The sequence below is a fragment of the Nematolebias whitei genome, chromosome 4, assembly GCF_014905685.2.
Source record: "Nematolebias whitei isolate Nwh7 chromosome 4, NemWhi1, whole genome shotgun sequence".
Taxonomy (NCBI): domain Eukaryota; kingdom Metazoa; phylum Chordata; class Actinopteri; order Cyprinodontiformes; family Rivulidae; genus Nematolebias; species Nematolebias whitei.
In genome coordinates, this window is record NC_056501.1 from 23,290,988 (window position 1) to 23,302,364 (window position 11,377).

General features: G+C 37.7%; 1 protein-coding gene across 1 annotated transcript in view; it reads left to right on the forward strand.

Annotated features, from left to right (window-relative positions):
• Positions 1-11,377, forward strand: part of LOC119408494 (collagen alpha-1(XXIII) chain) — a 250,608-nt gene that overhangs the window by 192,164 nt on the left and 47,067 nt on the right. The window contains exons 4-5 of the mRNA XM_037675320.1: positions 2,464-2,471; positions 4,055-4,081. Of these exons, the coding sequence (XP_037531248.1) occupies positions 2,464-2,471; positions 4,055-4,081 (35 nt within the window). The remainder of the gene's footprint in view (positions 1-2,463; positions 2,472-4,054; positions 4,082-11,377) is intronic.

An 11,377-nucleotide genomic window follows, 5' to 3' on the forward strand; every position in this document is an offset into this window, starting at 1 on the left:
AAAAAAATAGGTGAATGTAGGATAATGTCGGTCTTTTCTTATTAAGGTTCAGTTTAAGTTGTCTAACAGTATTTTAATCAGAGATCCATGACCTCATCGGGCGTTCATCAGCTTCTTGTCAGGTGATTTTCAGTAAGAGGAGGGTTATTTCTAAGGTTTTTAAATGGACTGGGTGGTTCATTAAATTGAGTCTTTCTGTTTTTAAAGAAAGCTCTGTGTGTATCCCTGACTGTTTCCTTTGCCACATTAGCTCCAATTAAAGTGTGTGGGTACGGAGAGGCTGTGTTGCACTTCTAATGGCTTCAAGAGAGCTTTTTACAAGACCAGAATGGTTTTCTCTCAAAAATAACAAACAAATGTGCAGAAGAGAAACAGGACAGAAACTCTGCTGTGAAAAACAGGAAAGGGGGATAAATTAGTTAAATGTCCTAAATCAGCTCTCAGCTCCAAGTCTTCTTTTACTTTCTTCGTTTTGCTTCCCCCTTTTTGTCTTGTTGGCTCTGTAAGAACACACACACACACACACACACACACACACACGTTAGTCTTGTCATCTTTATGGGGACTTCGCATTGACTTCCATTCATTCATTCATTCAACCTTTATTTATACAGGTTAATCCCATTGAGCCTCTGGGACTCATTTACAAGAGACTCATTTGCATTTACACATTTTCATTGTTCATTCATTTCTGTAGCCTAACCTTGACCCTTACTCTAAACCTAACCATTACCAGTACATACCTGCAATTCACACCTAACCCACCAACGACACTTGAACCTTATGGGGACCGGGCTTTGGTCCCCACAGAGCAGTTGGTCCTCACATTGTAGTGTGTGTTGACAATAGTCATCACAAAGTAACATAAACAAGTACACACACACACACCAGCCTAAAATTGTCCACATTTTTGTAAGTGTCCTGATATTAAAGGTGTGTTATCATAAAAATGTCCTGATATGTCATAACAAGTACACACACACACACACACACACACACACCTGTCTTAAGTTCAGCTGTTAAAACTGATCTCTCTCTGTGTGGCTTCCTTACCAAAACGTGTTTGTTTGTCCAACTCTGTGGCTAAACAAGTTCTTCTCAGAGTGTCTACATGTGGCTAAGGTTAATTATTGTGAGTTCTGTGGAAACATTACGAACAACAAATATCTAACCTGTTCTAGTTCTTTGAACGATCTCAGATTGGCGGAATGAAGTTTAACTCTCAAACGATTGACATGGTAGTCTGAGTGCGGTCTGACTGAAGTGGACTGTTGTTTCCAACACATACTTTGAGTTTTAACAGATCGTGTAAGGCTTTTGTTTAAAATGACATGCATTCCTTCAAGAAATGCTGCTTTCATTCAAATGAGATTTACACAAGCTGCTATAAAATATTTCAGATTTAAGGCTCTAATGCCCTTTGGGCTTGGCCCTGCTCTGACTAGACTTCAATGTGGTAAGAATTAATTCTTCCAAACAGGTTGTCCAAAAAGCTATGTGCAACAGGTAAGATGTTATCGCTCACGGCCTTTCCATAGAACCCACAACGACCTATCCTTTGCTTCTCCGCTCGCATAGACCCTGGTTTTGTTAGCTTAGCTTTTTGCGTGACATATGAGCAAAATGTCTCGGTCTTCTACATATAGCTGTTGAGTTAGGTGCATACTAATGAACCCAAATCCTTTAACACACTGGAACCGCGTTAACAATCGCATTAATCAGCATCATGGTCAGGGTTTAATTTGAACCAGATAAACCAGTAACCTTAAATAAAAACTTTCTATGATTAAATAATACATTCCCTTTGTTGCGGGGTTATGTGGTTTTTTTAGTACCCTTAGCTTCAGTCTTTTATTTATGAGGATGTTTCTTCTTTTTTTTTTTCTTCGATTCAATTACAGCTGCTGAGAAAAAAAAAACTGTTCTTTGATCTTTACTGTTGTTTTCGGTTAAGCAAAGTATGAAAAACAGAGCGTACGGTTTTGCTCAACATCAGAGCATTTCAATCACATCTGAAAGATCGCCCCAGAGGAAAGTCTTTCAAGGGACATGCAGTTTTGTTATGTTTTTCTTTTTTCAACACACCCCGACCTTTACGATCTCCTGTTTGTCCTCCGTCTCACAGACCCACAACTTCTTGAGAAACAGCCTTTTGATATGACTTCATATTCTAATTTGAAACATGTCTCCTACAGAAGTCTGTTTATTATAACGGCTTCGCCACAAACTGCGCTGGCTGCTGCTCTAATGAGCTTGTTCTTTACCATATTTTGGGGGTTAATTGCAGTCATTAGATAACGAACCGCATCGCATGTACAGTTTGTAGTTGTGGCCCGCCGCTCGGAGGAATTGATTACTGTACAAACCGGAGGTTGCTGTGAGTCACACGTGCTGCACTTCATAAGTCAATGGAGTCTGAAAGATTCTCTAATCCTTCATTTCTCTTCTTCTTTTCTGTTGCAGGGCCTCCTGTAAGTACGCTTTCATCTCAGCCAGGTAGTATTGAATTAGTGCAGAGGTTAAACATGCACACACATCACGCATGTCCTCCCCGGCTTGTGGCATCGCTCGACAAACTGCAGGTCAAACCAGAAATCATCCCTTCTCCTGCAGCAGTAAAACGAGCACACACGCACAGAGCAATAAATGGACCACCTACTGAAGAGCTCGCGTGCACGAGTGTCGGTTCATGGTAAGCAAGGAGTGACTTATGTTTGGCGAGTTATTGTCCCCAACTCTCTAACAAAGACAAGACACGAATTAGACGCAAGAATCTAACGTCATGTTCAGGGTTTCCTTTATTTAGTTTTTTCAGTTTGATAAAAAGAAATGTTATTAATTTCCAGATTTGACTCTGGTCTTTCTTCAAATGCTCCCTCTGCCCCACATGTGGCACTTGTTCAGATGTGAAGAGACGATTATTGCTTTCAAACGCACCGTGACGCTCTTCCGGAAACATCGGCTCCGAGGACTGTCCATGCATCTGCTTTGCACTGAAATCCATGAAACAAAGATGGATTTTTTTTTTTTTTTTTCCTGAACAGATAAAAAACAATTTTTTTCATCCTGCATCCCTTAAAGATGATGCACAGCCACATGCTATTCCACAAATTAACGATTTGTCCGTGTTAGATCTATTCACATATGTAGAGTTTATAAAAGCAGATCACTTTTGGGGGCTGAGATGGGGTAGAGGCAGGGCAGCCAACCCGGGATCCAAAAGTCCCAGGTTCGATCCCCAACCATTCCCATATGCCGTGGTGCCTCTGAGCAAGACACCTAATCCCTAATTGCTCCCCAGGCGCCTACATAGCTGTCCACTGCTCCACCTGTGTGTATTGTGATGGGTTAAATGCAGAGAACTAATTTTGCCATTGTATGGGAACATACAGTGATGACAACACATAGCACTTTACTTTTATCACTTTGAATGTTATCAGCCATTAAATGTCCGTTATTAGTTGTTATCCTCCCTATAGGTTGTGTTCAGACTGTCCCTCCTACCTCCTAGTAGGTTTAAAGCTATGTTCTTATCGCTGATAATAGGGTCTGGGGTTAGGTTAAGAGTCAGGCTTAGGTTAAGGATCAAAGGTATGGGGGTTAAGTTTAGGGTCATTGCTCTGGGTCAGGTGTAAGGTTAGGTTTAGGAAAGGGTTAGATAAAGCTAACAAAAAAAAACTCCTGTTTTACACATGTGCAAAGCTGCATATTATCAGTGATAACGTACCTTTAAACCTACTAGGAGGTAGGAGGGACAATCTGAACACAACCTATGGGGATGATATCGACTAATAACGGCCATTTAATGGGCTGATACAATTCAAATCATCTGCTTTTATCCCACTTAGAAGATATATTTTCATATAGAGTTATTTATTTTAATTCAAAACTGATGTTTCTCTGGGAAAACACAACTCCTATTCTATCAGTTTGTCTGTTTTCCCATGAAGAGTCAGGTGTTAACATGAAGTTGATGTAAATTCAGCCTGGTTTGTGCAGCTGCTGGTCTCTAACTTGTCTTTGTGCTTCATGCCTTCATGTCTAACATCACCAGGGCAAAGCTGGACGGGATGGATACCCGGTAAATTATTATTTTTTTATTTATCCTCTCTCTCTTTTTAGTTCACCCATTTATGTCTCTGCTCATTTTTTTCTGCTTAATTTTTCCTTTTCTTGACATTTTTCTTCTCTACTTTTAATCAGATAAATCTGTTCTCCCTTGTTGATTTTGTCTCTATACTTCTGAAGTTTTCAGCACTTGTTAGTCAAAAATAATTTATCCCTCACAAAGACTTAAGTATCTGAAACACAAACACTTTTCAACTTAAAAATGGGTAGATTCAAACTGCTCATGTAGAAAATTAGGAAATTAGTGCCCTTCTAAAAAGTCAGTGTGAATGTATTCTGTCATGGGGAAAAGAAAGTAAACCATCTTTAACAGGTGAATCTCAAAAAGTTTGAATATCGTGAAAAAGTTCAATTTTTTTATCATTCATTTCAAAAAGTGAAACTCATATATTACATAGCTTCATTACACAGAGTGAAATATTTCAAGCCTTTATTTCTTGTAATTTCAATGATTATGGTTTACAGATAATGATAAACCTAAACTCAGTGTCTCAGATAGTTATAATATTCCATAGCCAGCTTCTGGTACTTTTGTCAGTGTGGGCAGGAGCCAAGTCCTGCTGGAAAATGAAACGAGCATCTCCATAAAGCTCGTCAGCAGAAGAAAGCATGAAGTCTCTAAAATGGCCTGGTAGATGCTGCGTGGACTGTGGACTTCAGAAAATATTGGACCAACACCAGCAGAGGACATGGACCCAAACCATCACTGACTGGAAACTTGACTCTGGACTTCAACAATGTGGATTCTGGACCTCTCCACTCTTCCTCCAGACTCTGGGACCTTGATTTCTAAATGACATGAAAATTTACTTTAATCTGAAAAGAGGACATTGGACCACTGAGCAACAGTCCAGTTCTTTGTCTCCTCAGCAGATAAGACACTTCTGATGTTGTCTCTGGTTCAGGAGTGGCTCAACTTGAGGAATGAGACCTTAGTAGCTCATGTTCAGGAGTTAATCAGCTGATTAGGATGTGACACCAGGAGTTTACAATATTGAACCTCTTCATAGTAGGATATTGTAATTTTCAGATACAGTGAACCCTCGTTTTTCACTGGGGTTACGTTCCAAAAAGAACCCGTGATAGGCGAAATCCGTGAAGTAGTAACCTTTATTTTTTTCCAATTATTATACAATGAAATACTCCATAATACATTCTAACCAAAGAACAAAACCTTTTTACAGGCCCAAGCATTTGTTTGACAAATAAAATTACTGTATAAATATTTTTTGCAGATATCTACCGTACTGGAGAGACTGTTTAGCCAATCAGAATGCAGAACACAATGCACAATGCAAATCTGTGAAGCAGCGAGACCGTGAAAGGTGAACCGCGTTATAGCGAGGGGTCACTGTATGCTGAATTTTGTTTTTTCATTATTTGTAAGCCATAATCATCAAAATTACAATAAACTAGGAAAATTGCAATTTCTGCAAAAAAGTGGTGTGTTTAGTACTGAATGATTTTGCTGAAAGCTGTGGAAAAAGCTGAAAATGAAACTGTCAATCTTCAATTGCTGAACTGTCACTGTTAGTCTAATTTAAATAGTTAAAAATGTAACTAAAACTATTGAATATTTTGCTGAAATACTAACAAAAAGCAGCAAAACGCTATCTAAAAGCTAGAATTAGCGAATGTTAGCAAAAAGTAGGACAAAGCTAACTTAAAGCAAGCTAAAGTAGTGAAACACCAGAAGAAAAAAAAAACTGGATAAATCTAGCTTACAGTCAGAAATAAAACGCTAGCCAAAAAAAAAAAAAAAGAAAAGAAGAAAAACAGGAAAAAGCTAGCCAGGAGCCACGTGTTTGCTTAGTTAAGCAAAAATGAGCTGAAATGACCACAAAAAATGGTGAAAAGCTGAAAACATCTGAAATTAGCAAAAAATAAATAAAACAAGCTGAACAAGCAGACAAATGCTTAAATTAACAGCTGAAAGCAGAAAGAGCACAAATGATAAATTGGGCACAAAAAAGTAGACATGAACACAAAAAAGGTTAAATTAATAGGAAAAAAAAGCTTAAATTGGCAGCAAACAGCTCAAAAGTGTTGAGAAAGCAGAAAAACAGCCTAAATTAGCACACAAAAAGTAGAAAGAGCATGTTTCCTGAATTAGGCTGAAAGAAGCTTGAAAGAGCATAAAAAGGGTGTAATTAGCTGAAAAGGTTAAAAAAAGAAAAAAGCTAAATTATAGTTACAAAAATCTGAAATTAGCATAAAAACACTGAAAAGAGCATTAAAAGCTGAAATTTTCATAAATAAGATGAAAGGAGCATTAAAAGCTGAACTTAGCAGCGAGAAGTTAGAAAATGCACAAAAAAGCTGAAGTTAACATACAATGATGACAATACACTTATATTACTTATAAATTATATATATATTTTTTAATTTACCCTTTATTTATCCAGGTAGTCTCATTGAGCCATGAGAACTCATTTTCAAGAGAGACCTGTTTAGGGAGCAGATGGGGGTAAGGGCCTTTGCTCATGGGCCCAGAGTGGGGTGAATGAGGGTGGGGGCAGGTGTGGGTGCTTCTCCTACCCCACCCACATTTTTGATGTTGTCGATAGCGGGGCTTGATCCGGCGATCTTCCGATCATAGGCCCACCTTCTCTAACCTCTGCGCCACCACTTCCCCATAATAAAGTGATTATAATAATTCACACAACTAAATAAATAGCATTTCCTGCAAAAGTGCAGTGTGAATACTGATTGCTGAATGAATTTGCTGAAAGCTGCTAAACTAGCTACTATTAAAAACATAAATAGCAAAACATTTGAAAATTGAAGCAAAAAGAACAAAACGCAAAAAATACCCACAAATGCAGATTTTTTTTTTTAAATTAGGTTAAAAAAAGCTCAAATGTCCAAAAAAAACTATAATTGGCGAAAAAGAAGGTTAAAGTAGTTTGAATAAAGGCACAAGCAGAAATAAATCTAGTAAAAAGTCAAATTAAATGCTAGGAGAGCAATGTTAGCAAATGTCAGGAAAAAAACACTGGCTTAGAACCAGAAGCAACAAATTGCTAACAAGAAACAAAGAAAAGGCTAGCTTCAAGCAAGAAGTAGCAAAACTGTAATAATCCAATTTACATTTAACCATAAAATCATTAGAGATAGTTGTTACACAGTAACAGTGTTACTCAGTAAAAGCTTGAAATATTTCACTCTGTATTGAATCTATATATGAGTCTCACTTTCTGAAATTGACAAAAAAATGCAACTTTTTCATGATATTTAACGTTTTTAGATGCAGCTGTAGTTTCAGGGTTTTGTGTGTCAGGAAGTAATAAAACATGATCTGGTCTTTACCAGGATTTTAAATGACCCAAATCTAACCTGTAGTGGACCAAAAAGACACAACAGATTCCACCATGACGTTACTTAATAAATCAATAAAAAGCCAAAATGAAAAAGCTGTACGTGAAAAAACTTAAGTGCACCCAGTGATTCAGCAGCGTGTAGAACTTCCTGGAGGTCCACTCTTCTTTACAGCGTCAGTTTTATGATGCTTTTAGGCATCAGCTCTCTTAAGTTCCTGCAGCATTTCAATCAGGCTGAGGTGAGTTGTTTCTTGATTCTTGTCATTTTCAGCCGTTGTAGATTAGCTGCTGTTCTGTTGCATCATGACCCAGTCTGGCCCAGGTCTATCGATCACATGCAACTTTTGAACACTATGATCTAAAGGGAAGTTCAGTCCAAACCATAATGACCCCACCTCTGTGCTTTCATGGTGAGTTTGGTTTTCTCCAAACGTAGTGCTGTGCATTATGGGTAAAGATCTCTACTTTAGTCTCATCCATCCTAAATACATGGTTCCAGAATCCTGTGGTTCATTTGATGCAACTTGATAAACAAAAGTCATTTTCAAACGCAGCTTTTTCCAATTTGGTTTTGTTTTTATTTAATAACAACAAGGTTGAATTTGTTGTGTGTTTTTATACACTTGAGGTTAGATTTGAATAATTTTCGAAGCCAGTAAAGATCAGATCTTCTTTTATTATGTTCTGATATGTACAAGTCATGTACAGTAATTGTAAACTACAGAGATGGAAACCACAACTATTAAAGTACGGCCCTTCTTCAATACAGTACTCACATTTGCACGTACTGAATTAAAGATAAAATAATGAGTAATAAACGTCCTCCTTTTAACCAGAGAAGGAGCAGCCTCTGGTGGTCGGTTCGACTCCTGACCACCTAAACTCTTTTCGAAGATGTCGTCTGTTGTTGGTTTGTGCTTTAGTCGTCATCAGATCCTCATCCTCGAACATGGATACATGGGAATCAGCAGTGGGATCGTGCGTGCACACGGCTCCTAGTTCAATGCCACTTTGTTACTCATCACATACGCTGTCGGGTTTCCATGGCGACCTGCAGCAGCCACCCATCATCGTGCTCCGTGCGGCGTTGTGTGTGCTGCCTGTCTTGCGCCGGCCCCAGTGGGAAATCTGGGTTAGGGCCGGGGGCGCTGGATTCCCATGCAGCCTGTCTGGCACTGCACAGCCCCCGCTGACGGGAAATGCCTGCTGCTAATTGCACACAGGTGGACGGCGTGCACAGATTAGAGTGTGCACGCTTGTGCACACTCACGCCTGTTAGTCTGTTCATCTCTGCTGCTGTCCCAATAATCCTTGTGGTGTCTGGATGTAAAGCATCTCCCAGATTAAATAATGGAAAATCTGGTTTATTCTCCTCTGCCTGGGGAGCAGAACAAGCTCCATCTTTACGTGGTATAAAGCTGCACTGAGGTAACGCAGCTGGATGAGCGCTGCTTCTCCTCCTCTTTTGATGTGTGATGACTAAAGAGCTTACATGGAACAAGTTGCAGTGGATTAATCACAGTGACAGTTTACATGCACATCATTTCATTTAGCTGCAGCAGAGATGATTGAGTTTCCATCACTGGGGCTCAAAAAGGCCCATTCTTCCTGCTGGGAGGCGGTGTTTGTGTATCGGTGTGCAGATGTGTGTGGACTCGGTCCAAACACGCAGGGTGCGCAGAGATCAGAGGTGTGTGTGTGTTTAGTGTGTGTTTTTGCACCTCTTTACTCACATGCGCTTCTCGTGTAAAGAGGGTGTAAACAGATCGATGCAAATAGGTCAAATAATCAATAGGAGGGCCTTCCAAACTTCTTCTTTTTCTGCCATTGTTTAAATGAACATCTAGATGTTATTTCTTTTTATTCTTTATTACATGATTTTCTGCATGAAATGAAAAACATTGCAAGTTAAAGCCTTTTACCGTGCTCACAAATGGATCATTCTTTGGTACTAACATAAATGTTGGGACCCAATAAGTGAGTTTGACTAATTTGCTTAAAAAGAGATATCACAATTTTTACTATAATTTCAAAAATATTATATATTTTTTCATGTTTTATATCTACATGTTACATTAAACAAATATAATTAGTGTTTTATATTCAGTAACTTTAATCTTATTGAATAGTTGGCTTATTTTGTGCAATGTACACAAAATATTATATTAATATAATATAATATAATATATATATATATATATATATATATATATATATATATATATATATAAGAACTTTTGTGTTAGTTATTTAACAATTTTAGTCGTTTACTTGAAAAACTAAAAAACCTAATAACTTTTTAAAAACATTTTTACCTTTATTGTTGTTAAAAAATACATTGAGGTTGAGGTTTTGTGTTTTTTTTTGTTTGTTTGTTTATTGCTGAAACTGTGACTAAGTTATCTAAATCAAATATATGCAATTACAGATTTTTTTTTAAATTCACAATATAAAAACATTGATAATCTTATTAAAATAAATTTAATTTGAAAAGTGGGAGATAAATGTTTTTATTGGTGTAATTTTATGAACAAATAATCAAAGAAAATCAATCAGGCATTGAACCACCTAGAAAACTGAATAAAAAAACTCTGATTAGATTCAGGAACACATTTTAAAATATTTGTCAAAATGAACATTATTTCAAACTACGTCTATGAGTGCAAATTAAAATTCTTCCACACAAAGAAAAGAAACACATTTAAACTTTTTGTTGGCAGAGTTTATTTAGGGACAAAGGTGAAGTTTAAACTTGTGACCCCAATGACTCAAAACGTGACATTTCCTTTAAAAATGACTGACGCAGCATCCTCGACACTGAAGAGAAACAAAAGTTTCTGTTTCGTTCAACACACAGGAAGCTGATCAACGACACGCTTGTTTCGGTGCAGTGATCCAGACTGTTGTTTTTTCAGGGAGGACTTTGCTTATTTCAGCAAGATGATGATAACGCACCTTGCTGTTATTTGGTTGTTAAACTGATGATATAACCTCGATCTTTCAAAACAAAATGATGCAATATGAAACTGAAAATATAAATGTTTGATATCAACAAGAATGAGAAAGATTTTCACTTTAACAGCAACAACAGTCCCAGCTTATTTAGAAACTGATCTATAGTGGTCCCTTGATTATCGCAGGGATTACGTTCCACACACCACCAAGATAGGTGAAAAACCGCCAAGTAGAAATGATATATTTATTTGAGTATTTACCGTATTTTCCGCCGTACAATTTGCACCGCCATATAAGTCGCATCAGTCCAAATATGTCTAATAAAGTGGGAAAAAACATAAATATGTTGCTTCACCGTATACGTCGCATCTATTATGCGTCACCGCTGACAACCCGGTAACGTGGGCCGGTGTTGTGCCAAAAATCGATTGACTGCCAAATGGCGGCTGCGGGAGCATGCACGGGAGGACTTTAACAAAAATTTAACAAGATTAACACTTAAAAACAATTATATGTTTGCTTGAAATTATAGCAAAGGTGTGTCTCAGCATGGCGAAATGCAGCTGATTTGACGTTTGCTCCAGGAGTTCCTGAGCGAGATAAAGGTGACTTGGTATGGCAAGCCAAGTGTCTCATTAATAGCCACTTTTACCTATTAATGAGACACTTAGTTTGCCATACTCATCGCGGGCCCTCTAGTGGCTGAAAATGGTAGTGTTTAATATTTTCCATGTCAGAATGAATGAAATCATCAGATCTCAGCAAAACATTGGGTTATAAATATGGAAAACAAAAAAACATAAATACATTGCTTCGCTCTGTTAGTCGTAGGCATGCTAGTTCATGCAAAAAACACTGTGACTTATACCCTGGAAAAATACGGTATATATATTTTAAGGCTTTATAAACCCTTCTCACACTCTAGCAATGTTGTAAACTCTTAAACATATGTCATTTTAACAACATATATTTAT